This window comes from Engraulis encrasicolus, chromosome 19, assembly GCF_034702125.1.
Source record: "Engraulis encrasicolus isolate BLACKSEA-1 chromosome 19, IST_EnEncr_1.0, whole genome shotgun sequence".
Taxonomy (NCBI): domain Eukaryota; kingdom Metazoa; phylum Chordata; class Actinopteri; order Clupeiformes; family Engraulidae; genus Engraulis; species Engraulis encrasicolus.
Window position 1 is genome coordinate 18919243 of NC_085875.1, and position 19259 is coordinate 18938501.

Below are 19259 nucleotides of genomic sequence, written 5' to 3' on the forward strand. Positions count from 1 at the left end.
ACACACAAGCACACACACACACTCACACACACAAATACAAACACGCGCGCGCGCACACACACACACACACACACACACACACAAATACAAACACGCGCGCGCGCACACACACACACACACACACACACACACACACACACACACACACACACACACACACACACACACACACACACACACACACACACACACACACACACACACACACACACACACACGCCACTTCAAGCCAATTCACAGCAACCCATTTTAATTTAAGCGTCCGGTGAGCACATCAGTCAGATATTGCTTCCACCTACAGTGTCTGCTCTTCCACCTGCAGTGATCTAAAATAGCCCTCTGTAGTCTCTTGTTATCCTAACTCCCAAAGCCTACACATATTTGGAAAGTTGATGCTCTCAGCCTAGATACATTTTTCTTAGCAAGGAAGCTCTAATGAAGGAAAAAAAACGTTGCCCTTTAGTCTCACCATGGCTAATTTGAGATTAACTTGTCTGCCCTTTGTCAGTGTGTGTGCATTTGTGACTCAACTGTGACTAAATAAAGCAGAGCGGTTTCACACCCTTTCTCCCACACAGGGTGACGGTTAGTTGGGTAGAAGCATAGAAATCAGGAGTGTGGTCATCAGCGAAAAGATGGCTCTTATTTTGAGTTTTTAAAGGGATGCTACTTCTAAGACAGGATCATTTTCCAGCTCCATTAAGTTTAAACCGCATTTTTAATTAATTTGGTAAATCCTCAAATAATGGAATATGACATTAACACATTTGCTAATATATTAAGTCACTATATCAGATTAGACCAGTAGCCTTTGGAACAGGCTAAATCGGATTTTGTGACTTAAGGTAAGATAACAATTAAAGTAGGCCTACAGACATATCTGGAGAAAATGTAAAACTCAAAAGAATAACTGAAACAAACATACATTTTCTCGAAAGCGTTACACACAAAAGAGTTTTTCTGCTCCCATTTGTGTCAAATCTAAGAAATCGATACGTAACAAAATTCAGAGTTGATTTCACCCATCACAGACAGATAAATAAGGCTCAACCTGCACTATGGCAACCCCACGAAGGGATCATTTTTAGGAGCAGCTCAAGGAGAGCAATCCAATGCAGGCTAGCAGAATAGCAGAATATCAAGCAGAATAGCTTCACTCTGGTCTACCTTACTAAGGATGTGCAATTCTACTAGTAGAAGGGTGTAAGCTAAATCTATTAGTAGGGGAGACCGGGGCTGGTTCGATCAATTTTCATTCTCAGATATTTTTGTCTGCCTTTACAAAGCTTTACAGCTGTCAAATGGTGATTAACTGAAAGAGGCATGTCTCCTCTATAAGATACATATAATGTCAACAAATGATCCCTTGTTTCGAGTAATAAGCAATGTAATTGTCACTGAGAAATTGATCCAGGTTCGATCAGGTAGTGGGGCTGGTTTAATCACAGGCCTAACTAAATTATAATGTCAAATAGCAAGCAGATAGCTTGATAAATTAATAAAGGCATGTCTTTTTATCATGGTTTCTTATGAGGATCAGCTTGAATGCAAAGATAGAAATATTTAATTGGCTAATGATTAAATAATCATTAAATATCACCAAACTTGTTAAAAATCTAAGCTGTTGAACATATTACTGGCAAAAAAGGTCAAACAACATGTCACATTCAACATTTAACCTAATTTGGCTTTTTTCAGTTCAATTCCATATTCCTTTCATGTAACTGAAAAATTACATAGACCCAGATTGTAGTGCCATAATGGAAGTCAATGGAATCCATTGATCGAACCTGCCCCGACTTAAGTGATCGAACATGCCCCGGCCTTTTGAGGCACAGATTTTTTCATAAAAGCTGTTACCCTGCTTGAATCAATCATCTGATGATCTCAAACTTTGTTTTGATTTATAGCTGAGTCCCTTAACAGTCAATCAAAATGTGTTTCATCTTTTTATCTTTAACTGCCACTTTTCTGGGATGTGTTGAGTGGAATGTGTAAAATCCAGGAAATGACACCCCAAAACTAAAAAGTTGCTCTCACCTCAAGGGTTAATGACTTTGAGAACTCCAATGTAGGTTGACTTATTCAAATGGACATCCTTTTGGTGTCGGAATTATCTCTCAGCACCCCTTAGTGTAGTGGCAATCAACAATGATCATACCTGCCCATGATCGAACCAGACCCGGTCTCCCCTATTAGAAGAAAAAATGCATTAGTCTGAAGACCAAACAAGTTCAGGCGGATCATGGGCATGACTCTTAAGTATGCACCCGACATCTCCCTCTCCATATATAGTTCTGGTTCACCAAAGGATCTGTGGCAGGCAGATTATCACACACAAGCGACCTGCTGAAATCCCACAGATGAAAAGGTTACCGCTTCAGATGAACATGGTCATTACGTTGTCACTCCGCCTCACACAACCCACCGGCAGCGCGTGAATCGTGACCATATTCCGACACCAACAATTTTCCTTTCATTCTGGCCGACCCCTTTGTCCTCGCTGATGTGAAAGGATACCAATCACAGAGCCAGGGAAGACTATGAGGTAGAATTCAGGGATGACTAAGCAGAGCTGGACAATACAGGTAACCGCAGGAAACCCCTGTCTTTGTCTGGAAGGCTCCACACCATATTTTATCTCTTTAGAGAAAACACCATGATTTCATCATGGGTGTGTGACACCTGAGGAACTGAATGAATGCTGACGTGTCGAACGATTGCAACTTCTTGGTCAGACGCATGATTGTACCTTGTTCATTTCATGTTCATACGTAGATGGGCGTGAAGTGCTGAGCCATGTCGTGAATGGCTTACAGTTTCAGCTCTCAGCTGCTACTCACCCCACGCTGAGGTGCCAACATGTGCCATCTCTAGGCAACCGTATCTCATGCCATTCGGGAAATCCTTACGAAAAACAAAACAAATCATCTATAAGCTTCGTGGTGCCGTCACGATATAGCCTCGTTTGTCGTGGTCGGGTGACGAAAGGGGGAATTGACAATTGGGGTAGTTTGGTTCTTGGGGGAAGAATAATGGGGACAGACGTCAACAATCAAGAGTGAAGGGTAACTGGAAACGGGACTCACTAGTTTCATACGGTAATCAAACATTTCAAACAAGCGATTTAGGGTTAGGGTTAGGTTTAGGGTTAAGGTTAGGGTTAGGGTTAGATTTAGGGTTAAGATAGGGACAACGTTGGAGGAAGGGAGAGATGACATGAAGCTGACACAACGACAGTGCTCCCCTCCCAGAATGCACGCTGCTCGGGTGCTCTCTCTCTCTCACTCGCTCTCTCTCTCTTGCCCTCTCTCTCACCCACTCTCTCACTCTCGTAGCCTACGGACGACAGCGAGCGTTGCCCAACCACAAAAACGAGGCTATCGTGATGGCACCACGAAGCATATAGTTGATTTTTTCACGAGACTGGGCTCCTCTGGGGGGCATAGACTATTTCACCTCCCCAGGGGGGTAAAAACAACTCAAAATCCACGAGTGCTTCTTCAGTCACTTATTGGTAGGCCTATTGGTAAAGGGGGGGAAATAAACAATACAGTTCCATTCTGATAGAATTGACAGCAAATGCCCAATTAAATTAAGTAAGTACAGCGTCAAACACAGGTCCAACACTGTTATGTCATATGCTGCCTTTCCAGAAAAGTGTACAGTACAATGAAATGCCATCAGAATCCTGCTTGAGCACAAAACACCTGATGATTACGTCAGTGTTCATTTTACAGTTCATTTCAATGGTAAATCCTAATAAAGTTTGATTGTCCTTCCAAGGAACACCCCAGTGCTCGGAAGAACTTCAGTACTTCCCTGCAATTTAAACACTGTTATTAGATCAGTAGAAGAATTGGATCTGCTGAAATGTGAGCTGGGCTCTCATTTGGGGCAGTGAAATTGACCTGTGGCTTCATCAAACTGATAAAATGCTCTTCTTGGCTGGATGGATCATCCTCAGGCCCCGTCGACCTCGAGGACAGAGCCCACACTTGTCCCACCCATGGCAGCACACCTAAAAGCCTCTTGCCCCCTCTAGTGGAACCTGCCTGGAAATGGTAAACAAATACCATTGTGATTTCAGACGGCACATGGGCAGTGCAAAGGCTTCACCTGAGAGATTCTCCTTCTTTTTAGGGTGCTGACGAAAATATTGAAAAACTGAAAAGTGAGAAAAGGTTGCACCATGCATTGATTTCTTTTATTATTACACATAATACCTTTTCTCACTTTTCAGATTTACAAAGACATGGCGTGTGTCATCGAGGTGATATTGTGCCGTCCGCCACTCAGGGTTGGAACTTGCGACCTCCCTGTCAAAGTCATAGCCACAGCAACAGTTTGGCAGAGGAGCACAGGTACAACACCACTGAGCTTAAGGTCTATGGGCGGATAGTTCAGCACTACAGCATCTGCATGATGCTCCAGGAAGGAGGTTTACTAATGTACTGGTGATTTTCAGAAGGTCATAAAATCATTTGTCCATTAGCTAAAACACTAATCACGCACGAATGAATTTAAAGATGGTCTAGACAGAGAGAGAGAGAGAGAGAGAGAGAGAGAGAGAGAGAGAGAGAGAGAGAGAGAGAGAGAGAGAGAGAGAGAGAGAGAGAGAGCACTCTGCAGTGGTGGCCACAGACCTGAGGTCACTGATGATAACAGCCTGTGGCTCAGGCAATAGAGCTGCACGAAGGACGCTGCAATCAGCAGGATGAGACCAGACTCCATTCAGGGCAATCAGTGCAAGCCCTGTAGAGTGAATGCATGCATACGCTGATGCTGATAGGTGCTGCCTGGTCTGTGCCAGGTGTGGAACAAAACAAAACTAGAAATGCACTCAGAGAGTGCAGCCGTCTGCCCAGGAAGCTGTTTGATAAAACATTTAATAGAGTATTTGACTATGTAACACCGTAATTTTTGTCAAGTCTTTCTGCTTTGTTTTTGTGGAGTTAGAAACTGGAAGGCCAAAAAAATCCTGGATCCGGATCGTATTCAGTATCACCACAAAAAAGTAATTTCTTTCTTTTGTCATTTCCAACAGCTCCACAAAGTTTCATCCAAATTGGTTTATAACCTTTTGAGTTATCTTGCTGACAGACAAACAAACAAACAGACAGACAGAGAGACAAATAAGCAGCCAGACAAACCAAAGCGACCGAAAACATAACCTCCTTGGTGGAGGTAAAAAGGTCTGGTGATTAACCTATTAAAACACGGCATTATAAATGTGCTGTTACCAGAATGGCAATGACCAAGTAATAGTTCATTACTTAAAGCTTTGTGTTATGTAATAGTGTAGTACCACTAAGGTAGTTACCTTTTCAATGACTATTACAGCGTTCCACTGGTGAAACGGCGTGCATTATGGGGCTACTGCCCTGCCCCATCTAAATCGTGATCCAGTCTCTGAGGAAATAAGAAAAAGAAACATGCCCGCTAGGGCTGCACAATTAATCGAAAATAATCGAAAATCGTGATACACTCGTGAAATCAAAGCCGTGATTTTAATCGTCATTTAATCGTGGCAATAGTGACCTACCTTTGAGAGCGTCCTTGAAGTCAGAACATACTGACAGGCTGGTGTTTCTGGACAGAAATCTGTCCACCTAAGTTTCATGCTATTGCCTTTACATAATTATTACAAATCATTTTATTTTACTAATCCTGTATATAATTCTTTCTTGGTTATATTTCATCTTGTTATAATTTTCAAAAAAATCTGCAAAAATCAATAATTGTGATCAATAATCGTGATTACGATTTTGACCAAAATAATCGTGATTATGATTTTTTCCATAATCGTGCAGCCCTAATGCCCGCCATGTTTGTATGACCAGGTATCACTTCGAGAAGGCAAAGTTTCTCAAGATAACATGCTCGGGCAAATTTCTGTGGATGCTCAACTATCTCCATGGGTGCGTTTGCATCAAAGCATCCGCAACAGCGTCTAAGCTCTATTGGAAAACAGGAGACTGACATCTCTGTCAAGCTGGTCAGAGTGAGGTGAAGGAAAATGGAAAGAAATGCATCCCATTTGTGAAAATAAAACGCAGTGACAAAAAATGAGAACTGACACTGTTTCACTGTATTGCATAGGCTGTTGTGGAGATATCAGAGGTCAACATTATTTGAACTAAGAAGAGTGACATCTGTTGGTATAGTGCTGTAAGGCTATTGGCCCAAGGCGATCTCGGACAGAGTAAGGTTCTTCCTGTAGGCTACTGTCTTGGTAGATCTCAAATGGAGCACTTGAGCACTTCTGTGTTCATGTTTCAGTGCATATGGTGTAATAACGCACTGAAACATAGTGCCCGAAGTGCACAAGTGCACCATCTGAGACACAGCATCTCTCGGCTGTGCCAGGAAGCATGACCAGTCAGTCAGCATACAGAGTTGACTGTGCCTGGTGTCTTTTGTTGGAGGAACCACAAGCAGAGGCGATTCTAGGGTCAGGTGGGGCCCCAAGCAAAAGTGCAAAAGAATGAACATTTGAACCAAAATTACAGCTACTGTGGTGAAGTGTGGGCTGTTATTCACTATCTAGGGGCTTGGGGGCCCCAAGCGGCTGCCTGCCTTGCCTGGTGGCAAGATGCGCCTCTGACCACAAGTGTTGACTTTAACATCAAGGTAGAGGAAATCTGGCCTAGTTTTGGATGGCTTTTTTATGAACACAAATTGCCCTTTACAACTTGCAACAGCAATGTTGTAGGCCAGTGGTGTAGGCCTAGTCTACGTAGAATGCGGGTATACGGAGTATACCCACTTCTAAATTTCAGGGATTTCAGTATACCCACTTAAAATTGATTGATCCATTGTTTTGAATAGCACAAATATATACAGTATACCCATTTCAAAAAATGCTCAAATATACAGTATACCCACCATAAAAAAGTAGACTACACCACTGTTGTAGGCCTAGCCTTAGGCTACTGCACAGGACAAGTAGCCTAATAACACTGTTGTAATGCAATGGACTGATTACAAAGTGTCATTTAGTGCATATATTCTCTGGTGTTCCAACAGCACATAGGATATTGATAACATTTGAGAGTTGAATAACTTTCACAGCACCTTACATTGTAATGTACCAGAAAAAATAGGCCTAGCCAAAAATATATCAAACAGTTACTCACATACTAGGCCTATACTATGATAACTGCAAACCGTAATGTCTTAAGCCATCATTAACCAGTGACTAGTAGACAATTCAGATGCAGACAAAAGCATCCTTATGCATTCACCATGATTTCCTACCCATGCGCGCTCCTTTACCACCGCCCCCCAGCTTCCACGCGCAAAAGTTTGCAGTGCGCGTGCTCAGTTGAGAATGGCGGCTGTTTTAGAATCGCTGCTGCTTGGAAAAGCAGAGCTTGACAATGCCCTCAATTGGCTCAAAATTGTGAAGGTAAGTGCAGCTTTATATTGCACATCGTATTTTTAATACCATATGTTCCATAATGTATGCATGTAAGCATTAATGCAGATTGTCAAAGTAAGTGTCATGTGTCAACACCGATACTTAGCAAGAACGAGCTCAGTGGTCCATGGAGGGGCAGCTAGCTGGCTGCCGCTAACTTGTCAACAATATGGTGTGTTCGTTGTGAAAGCAACATAAAGTCATTCTTGAGTTTCTGGCAAGGGGACATGAGAACTTGTATCGCTCTGAACACTATTGCTTTGGTTTGTCATGCTAAGTGGAACAGCTGGACTGGTAGCCTAACTGGTCTCCTAGTCCTAGCACACATTCGCGGTATTGACAACATTATCAGGAGGAGAGTTAGCTTACCTTGGCCACGCATGCCGAAAGTTAAACGTTTCAGTTTTCTCAGTTGGGGACACCTCGCAAGGATTTATGTTCTCAAACCACTGACTGTCATTTCGTCCGTTGCTTCCATTTTTTTTGGTCGTCCAAGACTTGGCAAAACAAAAGCTGACATGAAGCAGCGTTGTGTTTGCGTGGCCTTTGTGTGCACCCTGATGCTCTATTTTGCCATCTGTAATCAAATATTCATAGGCCTACAAACATGTAAATTCCGTCACACTCACCTCTGAAATGCGTGTAATGTCATGTCTGAATTATTTTCTGCAGTGTCTCGCAAGTATTAAATAATGTAATACTTAAAATTAATTAATGAGAATAAACATTTTATATTTATATATATATTTCTGAAAGCCTTCTTTGAGACCCCATATTTTTATTATCAATGCTGGGGCTGTTTGGATATATCGGGCGTCTATCTTATGTAAATGACATGAAATGAAACCGTTTGTTTCTCTGCAGCGCTCTGAAGGTCAGCCAGCATGTGAGCCTCTACAGCTGGTGCAGAGGCAGGAGTTTGTGTCCTTCTTGCTAAACTTCCTAAGGGACCAGAGCAGCCACACCCTCACCCATGGCCCAGCCACCCCTGCCAAGACCCCCGTCAGTGCCCGGTCAGCCCACCGCTCCACCACACGACCTTCCGGCGAGCGCAGCGGTAGGGGTGCCCGCTCAGCTGGAGGTGGCGGTGGAGGAGGCTCGCGTGGAACCAGTCGCGTTCAGCTGTTCTCCCCGGCCCCGTCTGTCTCACCTCTTGGTGGGGCCAGCCAGTGGGAAGGTGGCCTGGGTCATGGAGCTGCTACGCCCACCCCGAGCGGTGGTGACCTAAGCGGCTTGAGCAGCCCTTCCTTCAACTCCACATGGAGTCCCGCGGCCAGGCCTTCGCACTCCGACCGACGCTCCTCCCACCGCTCCAGCCTGGGAGACTTCATGACCCTGTCGCCGCCGGAGATGCATCCCAACAGCCCTGCCCCGGGATCGGGTCAGGCGTCGCACCACCGGGGCAGTGGACGCAGGCGTAGCGGAGGACCAGGGTCCAGCGGAGGCGTTAGGGGGATGGGAGGAGGCCGTGGTGGGGGTGGTTTCCAGCATGAGGATCCTACTGCGTCCTGGGACAGGAGTGCTCGGAAGGGCAGAGGAGGCGGAGGGAGAGGGGTCAGTGAGGCGGTGTCACCCCCTACTACTACTGCTGCGCCGGTGACCCTGAACTTCAACAACCTGGAGGACTTCCCTCCGATGGGGGCGTCTCAGCATGCATCACCCATGTAGGTGTTTTGAGTGCCTTATCTTACCACCTGCACATAAGTATTGACGATATATTGCACAGGAATTGTCATCAGCTTTGAGCCAGTGTGTGACTATTTCATTAAAGTCATCTCTTACTTTCATCCAAAGCGACATACAATATTTACAGAATTTGCCACTGCTGTGACATTTTTTGTTGTTCAATTAAATTTGAGAGGAGCAGACGTGAAAAGATTTTTGGAAAAGATGAAGAAAAACGGGACGTACTTATACATTATCTACAAAAGACACAGCTGCTGCTTCAAATGCACTGGTAGAGTACAAAATGAGAGTGTAGCCATTGATTATCTCTTTAAAGTACGGTAAAGGGAAGATGGCACAGGTACACAGAGAAGGAATGTTCAAACATTCACATATCATCATTTGGTGTGTATAAATGGACATCTGCCTTAGTTTCTGAAACCTGGGACCATGGACACTGACCATTTTTGTTTTGTTTTTGTTTTGTCATGTGATGCTACTATGGTATTACCATATTATTAGTAAGTGGTCTGTATGATGGCATATTTGTGAGTCAAATTCTCTCTGAAATGAATAACGAACCAAACACCAGCATTTCAGGTGTTGCTCATGACATTGCCGGCTACGTTTGGACAAGGAACTGGCCATTTTAAAATATAGCTTTTTTAGATATTCAATTTTTAATTTTTCAATTTATCATAATTCATATTCTGAGAGTTGTTGTATTCCAAGCTGATTGTGTAATATGTAGAGCCAGAAAAGAGCTTTCAAACAACACCACAGGCATCTTTTTGTGACTAACACTGACTGATATATTCAAGGCTGAATGTATAGTGTCCTACCCTCACATGTGAACCTTTCCTAGTCTGTTTCTCCCTTAATATTAGTGTCAGATTCAAACCAATGCAGTTCTGGGGTGCTACCTTGCTACTAAAAAGGCACACCAAGTATGATTGAAATCCGGGTCGGTCGGGTCCCAAAGTGTCTGATTTCACGTGAAATGACCCATCTGTTTGTGGAAGCTCTTCATCGAGCAAAACTTTTTATGTGGTGTCTGACAGCTCATCACATGACACACAATTAAGATTCCCCCAGGTCGGTGACGATAAAACAACAATAGACTGTAGGTGGAATATGTTACAACAGGCTACTATGTAATAATAATAATTAAAAAAATAATAATGATCTCAACTGCTCTTTCAACTCATATCATATGGTTATTTTCTGGACTGAAGGGTGACAGATCTTTTAAAGAACATGTCTCGATTCTGCATTCTTTCATTGTGGGACAGTTTGTGATTCAACGACGTATTGCGATTTCTCGGTTCTATACATTACCATTACAGCCATAATTCATAACTAAATATTATAATAAACAAACATCATATAAATGTAAGCTTATTTGTCTTTGACATCCAGTCAGACCAAGCCATCTCGTCGCATCAACCCTACGCCGGTGAGCTCGGAGCGGCCTCACTCCAAACCCAAGAGCTGCTTCACCTCCACGCCACTCAGCAAGCCCTGCAGTCCCCCCATAATTCCAGAGGGGGCGGTAGTGGTGGGCAGCCCAGCCAACCTGCAAGAGGAGAGGGAGATGCTGAGGAGAGAGAAGTAGGTTGACATGGTGATACTCAGGGGGTCAGGATTTGGCTGATTAGCTTTGCCGATTAGCAAGGCACTTCCTCGTCGCAATTCTCACAAATTTGCTCATTTCCGACACCACTTGGCTCAAAGAAGGTGGATGCGATTGGTGGGTGCGCGAGTTTAGTGTTGGGCACACATACCTATACAGGTGTGTTGTTGGGCACCTCCATGCATCCAATGCCCGTCTTCCATATATCTTCCTGGTCAATCGTAAGTCAGTCATTAACATGGCACGTAATTGGCTGAGTAAACTGCCTGCGGAAACGTCTCCATCTTTGAAGCTGAAAAATTCGTTCAATTTTGGCTGAATTCACTAGCCTAGCATTTCCCATTGAAATGACTGGAGGCGGGACTTATTCACTCTCTCCAGTTCTTATACTATCTCCATGGTGATACTGCTGTGGTGCTTGTGGTCAATTGTCAAGCCAAGTCATATTCATTTTAGAGCACAATTATCACAATTATATAAAACAGTTATCTGCTGACCAAATTGCTTTACGATCAGGTTGACGATATGATCAGCTCATGATCATTATCATAATTCGGAAAAAAACTTTGTGTGTGGTGTATGAATAATGAGGTGGGTATTTACAGTTTGGGTTACTCAGTTCTTCCATTCACTTGAATGTGAAAATGCCACTGTGTTGGTGTGAGGTATTCATGATGCCAAGGCAGGGACAGCAGCTTCACAGAATAATACTTCATTTGACCAAATGATGTTGCGTGATGTTGGATTAGATTAATTACTCTAATTACTCTAAATGCACCATCTGGTTGTGAATAGCACATTCGCTTCCCCTGCATCTGTTTCATTTTTTGGCAGAGTCTAGAGCTGGTGCGTGAATGTGCGAATGTTTGAAGTCAACTGTATAGTTGTGCTATACAGTAAATACAATTTGATTTGGTTTGATACAATTTGATTTGATGTGTGGGCATTCATTCTATCCTTTCTGACCCTGCTCTCCTCTCAGGGGAGTATGCCAGGAACCTGACTAAGTCGTAATGCAAGTTAAGTAAACCTTGAAGTAGTAGTAAATCAACTAATACAAGTGCCTGGAGTCCTTATTTTCATAATAAATGACAACTGTGAGCTATCTATTAGCAGAATTAGCACTTCATGCAGGTTAATTGAGCCAGGTTTATCACTTAGCCATGTTCTTGGAATACTCCCCAGGTCTAAGCTCCAGCAGCAGCAGCAACAGCAGCAGGTGTGCTCTCCTCTGAAGTCGGCCACAGAGCTCTGCACCCCCACCAAACAGGTGCGTCTGGACTCCACAGCGCAGGACGCCCAGGCCGTCAGCCCCGACCCCTCCAAGGTCACCCTGACCGCCCAACTGGACCTGCTGGCCGAGCTCTACTGCACCTGCATCTTAGGTACCTTTAGTTGTTGTTGTTTGTTGTTGTTTGTTGTTGTTGTGGTTGTGGTTGTTGTGGTTGTTGTTTTCTTTGTCCAGGCGATGTGTGTTTGGATGGGTGATGGATGTTTGGTATGAATATTGTCTGAATGCATGCGCGTGTGTTTTATGGCGTGCAATTTTTATGATGTTTCCTGAGTTTGTGTTTGCAGCTAGACACCTTCATTTCCTTCGGGATCAATAAAAGGGTGGGGATCGGTTGTGCTGCTCAGTTTTGGGTTGTGCAGAATTGATTTTAAAGCATTGTGCTTTCATAGCAGACGCCCAAAACTATTGTTTGTATTTTTGATGTGGCCCATTATGTTTTGGCTTGTGAAACTATTCAGCTTGTGTGTGCATGGCCATTATCTTTTCTGTGTTTGTTTGGCATTACATACCTTTTTGTTTTGGCATTTTATAAAGCACGTATGCAATTAATTATATGCTGGTATCCTTACTCTCCCATGGATCGTAAAAAAAGCTTCCATCTGTATATGACTGTGTGAAGATACTAAATAGAAGTTACTACTAATGCCAGTCTATAACTTCATCTGTAATAATGTAAATATCTTTTCTCCCTTTCTCCTGTGGTAGAGAACTTGGTGCCTAATATATTCCTGGAGCTGTTCTTCGTGCTGCAGCTGCTGACGTGTCGCAGCCCCACTGTCCTAGAGGGAGAGAGAGACAGCCTGTCTTGCAGTGGAGAAGGTAAGGACTGATTGTGAAGGGTTGAAAGTCCAAGCATGATTGGTTTTAGCATGGAATAAAATGAAATGAAAAGGGATAGCATTTGGACCTGCGGAAGTTTTGTTGCTCCCAGAAGATTTTAGTAGGAGGACATATGGATTTTTTTTCAGCTGCCATGTCATTTACCATCTGTGAATGCTACTCAATCACATTACAGTGTCGTGTGAAAGGAACACTCCACTTTTTTGGGGGAAATGGGCTGCATTTTCCAAATTCTTTAGAGGTGAAAAGAATGCAATTCCATGTACTGATTCATGCAAAGCTTTATGTTTTGGGTGTCCTACTGCCTTGAGATGCTATGGATATGGAGATTGTCAGGTGTTAATCTTACCCATTGATCTATGAGGGAGTTGTGAAATGAGTCAGTTTCTCTAAAATGTGGAGGTTTCTTTTAACCCATTTAAGCCTGATGCTGTGTATACGCGGCATTAACCTAAGCGCCAGGAGTGACTTAGACGATGCATTCAGGCTCTTGAGATATTCGTTTTTCATGAAAATTGTGGGTATGTTGGAGCTGAATGAACACATTCTAATGCAAGATGATGGTGGTAGCTTTTAAATGCAACTTATTTCATGTTTTTATGTGCTTTGGATGCTGAGATATTAAGGTTTTTTATAGGCTAAGGACACATTTTCCCAAAAAGGGCTTTGACATTCAGCAGATTTTTTTTGCAAGTGCCCTAGGCTTAAATGGGCGAAGCAAGTGATTGAGCCTGGCAGACAACCATAGTCCAATGAGCCAATTACATAAACAGTCAAAACAAGCAAAGGCACAATTGGGTTTAAGTTACTGTCTAGACAGTTTTATTTGTGTAGCACATTGTAGTTTTCCAGAGGGAACTAGATGATATGTTCAGACAAGTATAAAATGAAATTAAAAAGAAAGCATTACAATAGATGGAACCAAATCACAAAATTACAAGTAAACAAAATAATATTCAGACTAGAGGATGGATGTGTGGTTGAAAACAAAGTCATAAAAAGTTACTCCAAGAGTACTACGTAGATCAGTTGGAAAGTCTTGAATGTGTGTCTTGGTATGGGCATACTGTATGTATGACACCACTGTTGCACTTCATGTTCACTGCAGATATGTTGGAGAGAGGCTACTTGAAGGATGTCCACAACTGTGTGTACTTTGCCCTGAAAGTCCTGGAGAACCAGTTTGAGTGAGTAATAACACTTGTACATGCTTTGTACCTGTATTACAAAATTCGTCATTACTTGTAATGATGGAAAAAATAAATATCGATGAAAATTGGTCTTGCAATTGCATGGGATATTTGAGCAAAATGATTGACATTGCTTGTTTATGTTGCTGTCTCCCAGGCTGTTGTCTCATCTAGACAAGTGTACGCTACGCCTGCTGGCTGAGAATGAGCGGGTTGGCTTGTTTGCTCCAGCGCTGAGAGACCGACTGGCTCTGGCCCAGGACACCAGCACTGCCAAGGTGACTAACATATCCCTTTTAAGGTGTGACGACTCTGTCAGTAAGGTAAACCAAACAAAAGACACAAATTGTGCACCGGGGTCTTAGAAAATAATGTTTGTGTTTGTTTTTGTTTTGCGCTATGTATAAAGGCTTATTCATGGTTGAAGCATGTCAAGCATGGTCTCTCAAGCCGGGCATCGGACAGCAGTCTGTTTTCCAGTATTACTAGTAGATTTGCCATAATAAATGCATCTTTTTAATCATTTGGAGAATATAATTATTTGTTTACTTTATGCTCTTCTTATTGCATGGCATTGCATAGGTCAATATGACACTGGTATGAACCCATTACAGTAATGTTACTAAAAAGTGTTTGATTTCTTTAATATTTAATCTTTTTAATTTTCAAGAGATTTTTAATCACAACGGGACTATTTTCTTGGTAAAATAAATGTAAAAAATAAATGAAATAAAATAAAATAACTAAAAGGATGTCTTTTCCAGGTGTCCCCTTCTCTGCCTTCCTTCATTCACTCAGTGCCTTTCCAGCCTGCCACTGATAACCGCTCCAACTTCAGCAACGACAAGGCTTTCCACATCTTCAAGAAACAAAGGTGCGCGACATGACTCTTCAGCTTACTTTAATTGTGTTAAATAATGAAACGGATGGCTGGCTGGTTGCTTCCTTAAAGCTCATTTGTCTTGTTGTTGTTTTGTTTAAGACTGCGGTGTGCCTTCATGATGTGTTAAGCTGATAAATGTCATTGAAATTTCATTTGTAGAGTGCCATGATAAGTTTTCTGCAGTGGCATCACCTTCAGCTACTAAGTGTCTTTTATAGTGATGATGCATGATGGAGCTTTTAAAGTGATGTTGCTTGGCAACGACAATATACGGCTCCAATGCTCTGACTGAATGACTGTGACAGGTCACCCGTTGAGGATTTAAGCTATTCTCATAAATGTGTCTTGCTTAATATCAGTGTGGAGGTGAGCGGCACATTCAGGATTCTTTATTCACATTGTTCAGCAGCCACATTGATAAAAAAAACATCATAGGCATCGTACTCATCACTGTGCTTGTGAAATCTGTTTTTGTTACTGGACACAGGGACATATTTTACGAGCTTCTGAGAGACTGGGAGGACTTCCATGCTGAGCCTGGGTGGAACTTTGAGACGGCTCTAGGCTGCAGAGTCAGGTGAGGGACGAGTGATGTGCGTTGCGTCTCGTTGCGTTGCTCCTAAAACGTGTCTAATTCAAAGGGCTACATCTACTCCAGGAATGTATCTAGTACAAAGTAAGAAATGAATCTAATTCTAAGTAAAGTGGTTTAAAGTAAGTTTAGTGTCAAATATATCTAATTCAAAGTAAATGGGTAACATTTGTACTGTTCTAATGTGATGTGATGGTCCATTTCAGGGCGATGGTTAGTCAACTGAACAGTGCGGGGAATCACGCCCACTTTGCTCGCCTCTTTCAGAAACAGCTGGTCCAGGTAAGGGCTCAAATACAGACGACTATGAAAATTCACAACTTTCCTTCTTTCTAAATCTTGAGCCACAAATGTGTTATTTATTCTTGTGCGTGCGTGTGAGTGAGTGATTATTGCAATGAAGGAAAAATATGAAAACTACAGTGACAAAAGTTACACTGTTCTGCATACTTCACCTTTATAAGCCCTTTGGCACTATTGCACTTCAATCCCCCACTCCTGACTTGCAGACTTGCCTCAGCTGTGCACAGTACAGGCGTCTAGCTGCATGTTATACTTTTGTAGTATTTCTATGAAAATTGAAATTTAAACAAATTAAAATTTATGCACTCCTTGTAATGTGTCCCAGATGTGCAAGGAGCCGGGGGTGCGTGGCTCGTTCGGCGAGGCTCCAGACGCGGACGTGCTGAGCATCCTGGGCGCGGAGGGCCTGGGCCGGCTGAAGCGTCTGCAGGAGCGTCTGATCCAGCCGCAGGGCTTCACGGGGCCCTGCCCGCCGCCCTCCTTCCCCGGGTACCAGGAGTTCTTCAGGGACTTCCTGCAGACCGCCAGCTGGTCAGAGAACATTGCACGCTGTTGCACACATGCATACTCATCTCTGTATCGCTGTCGCCATCTCTCTCTCTCTCTCTCTCTCTCTCTCTCTCTCTCTCTCTCTCTCTCTCTCTCTCTCTCTCTCTCTCTCCCTCCTCCCTGAACACTGCCTGTCTTTTCTATTGCTCTCCCTCTGTCCACTTGTTCAGGCCCACACCCAGATTTATCTACCTTGCCACCCTCCATTACCAGCACCACAGCACAGCCACAGCCGCTGCCATAAATAGCATGCCATCCATCCCATCCCACAGGTTAGGCTGAGGTGTGGTTACAGTAGAACACACTGCCCTCCCATAAATAGCTGTACCCTTCAGCTCCAGGCGTGTGTCCCTCTCTTTGTGTGTGCGTGCATGAGTGTCTTGTGCGTGTGTAAATGCGTGTGTGAATGCGTGTGCACGTGCATGCGTGTGTGCTTTGCCCAGGAGATAAGATGGCTGTGTCCGGATAGTCCAGTAGTAGCAGGCTGGCAGGGTGCCCCCCTCTCTCCTCACCCTGCTCCACTCTGCTCTGCTCTGCTCGATACGGCCCATTAACATAATGGATCATTTTGTCTCTTTGGGGGCTCAGGCATAATGAAGTACACCTCTCTTAATGATTCACTCGCCCCACCTTCCCCCAAAGTTTGTTAATGAATGAAGGTCCTGACTACCAAATGAGCCAAACAGACTGCTGTTTTACAATGTGTAACATCATGTTGCCACACTGAGCGACAGGCTGAACAAGTGACCAACATGAACATTTTATAGATTTGTGAAGTTGGGCAGCATGGGCTGTCATTTTCTGTTTTATGATTTCTTTACACTACACTACAAGCCTACAGTATGTCTCTCCACTTTTCAAAAAGCATTTTTGGTGTCGACTGTGTTAGTGTGCACAGGAGGCATATATTGATTGATTACTGTTCGTTTTCATATGTATCCACTTAAATATGTACGGGCCTTAGTGTGACACTGAGTTTGTGTGTGCGTGTGTGTTTTGTGTGCGCGCGTGTGTGTGTGTGTGTGCGTGTGCGTGTGCGTGTGCGTGTGCGTGTGCGTGTGCGTGTGCTGTCGGCAGCTGCCAGCTGAACCAGCACCTGAAGGACAGCCTGTGCCAGGAGCTCCTGGCGCTGGACGAGGTGTCCATCCTGGGATCACCTGCAGGGGGCAGCGCCGAGGAAGAGGAGGGTGACGGAGACATGGACCAGCAGGTCAGTAGGGCTGGGGCTGTATCGGGTCATTCTTTGTTACTGAAAATGGTGTCATTTATGCATGGGTTCAAATTTTTAGTTTTCTCCTGACTGCACAAAACTAGCTGCGCACATCTCAACCTCTGATTGTTGGAAACCGCTGTCGGTCATTTAGCTCACGTGGTTGGCTGCCAGTGTCTTGCCCCTCCTCACAACACTGTGTTGATAAACAAACAAAAAAAACATCTATGGTAGTACATTTTCTAGAGTTTATTGCCCTTGTTTGTTTGTGCCCTTTTGGGGCACATTTTATACTGTTTACTTCTGCTTTTCTAGTCAGAATGATCTTTTTATAATTACTAAATAATTCTGCAATGTATTCCCAAGCTAGCCCTGTGGAATGTAACAACTCAAGTGTCTACATTTCTTGTGTGAGATGCAACTATCAAAGCAGAGCAAGCTGTTCACTGCTTACCAGATGCACTTATTTTTGTTTTGCGTTGTTCAAAGTCAGCGTAATGATCTTAATGTTGCATGTCTCTCTCTCTCTCTCTCTCTCTCTCTCTCTCTCTCTCTCTCTCTCTCTCTCTCTCTCTCTCTCTCTCTCTCTCTCTCTCTCTCTCTCTCTCTCTCTCTCTCTCTCTCTCTCTCTGTATCAGGATGAGAAGCAGAGGTTTTCGTCCGTGCTGCTGGTGGCTCGTCTGCTGGCCAAGTTCCTGGGCTACATCTCCTTCCTGCCCTACCACACATCCGAACCCCCGTCAAAAGAGATACGGGAGGCGGCCATTGCACTGCGCACCAAGGTTTGTGTGTGTGTGTGTGTGTGTGTGTGTGTGTGTGTGTGTGTGTGTGTGTGTTTTGGATTTGCTTTCAAGTGGCCACATTGAAATAATTCTACTGCCCATACCAATGGTACCCATTTGCAATGTGTTCAGACGCCCTATGTACATTTTATTTACGCTACTGGAACGAGACCAGGAAGTGTCCTTGATCATCACATACACTCCTCTCTCTCTCTCTGTATTGAGTTCTCCTGTACTGGATGTCTGTGTTGTTGCTCTATTGATATCATAGTCATGGTCCTCCGCCCTCCCTCTCTTCTTTGCGTCCTGCAGTTCCTGCGTCCTTGCGTCCTGTTTCAGCTCAATAGTACCCGTACTTGTGTTTCTAAATACGTAGTGAATGCCAACGTATTTAAAGGGGCGGTTGGCAACCCTTATTTTACCCCGTGCTCCCTGTCTCCAGAGTTCTCCAGTGCTGGACGTGTGTGCGGTGCTGCGCAGCTGCGTGTGCAGGCGGCGTACGGTGCTGACGGTGCCGTGGCTGGTGGAGTTCCTGTCCATGATGGACCACACGGGGCCCTACCTTCCCTGCTTCAGAGCCGCCCTCGGATCCCTCCTGCAACTCTACAGGTTAGATAAGACAGACACACACACACACCAGTGTTGATAGTATTCAGGCTCCATGCCTGATTTCAGGCTTGACAGTTGAGTTCGCAAAAATAAAAAAAAAACATTGATAATAATTAGCCATTAGGTTATTCTCATCCCAGAAAGTGTTACAGGTTCAGGGTTTTCTTCTACTATCAGGCTTGAATAATGGTCATACACAGGCTATTAAATGTTTGAATAATGTGTCAAAATATGCCTACGTTATGTCACTATGCAGTATCTTGTCGTCGTCGTTAGAGCAGGGGAA

The 19259-nt window shown here is 43.8% G+C and overlaps 1 protein-coding gene across 1 annotated transcript in view; it reads left to right on the forward strand.

The window, feature by feature from the left end:
* Positions 1-7333: 7333 nt before the first annotated feature.
* cdan1 (codanin 1) overlaps positions 7334-19259 on the forward strand; it is a 30778-nt gene continuing 18852 nt past the window's right edge. Inside the window, exons 1-14 of the mRNA XM_063183749.1 lie at positions 7334-7411; positions 8288-9087; positions 10508-10699; positions 11907-12106; positions 12721-12834; positions 13964-14042; positions 14203-14323; positions 14810-14919; positions 15416-15505; positions 15727-15802; positions 16149-16354; positions 17450-17582; positions 18221-18364; positions 18807-18973. Coding sequence (XP_063039819.1) covers positions 7334-7411; positions 8288-9087; positions 10508-10699; positions 11907-12106; positions 12721-12834; positions 13964-14042; positions 14203-14323; positions 14810-14919; positions 15416-15505; positions 15727-15802; positions 16149-16354; positions 17450-17582; positions 18221-18364; positions 18807-18973 — 2510 coding nt within the window. The remainder of the gene's footprint in view (positions 7412-8287; positions 9088-10507; positions 10700-11906; positions 12107-12720; positions 12835-13963; positions 14043-14202; positions 14324-14809; positions 14920-15415; positions 15506-15726; positions 15803-16148; positions 16355-17449; positions 17583-18220; positions 18365-18806; positions 18974-19259) is intronic.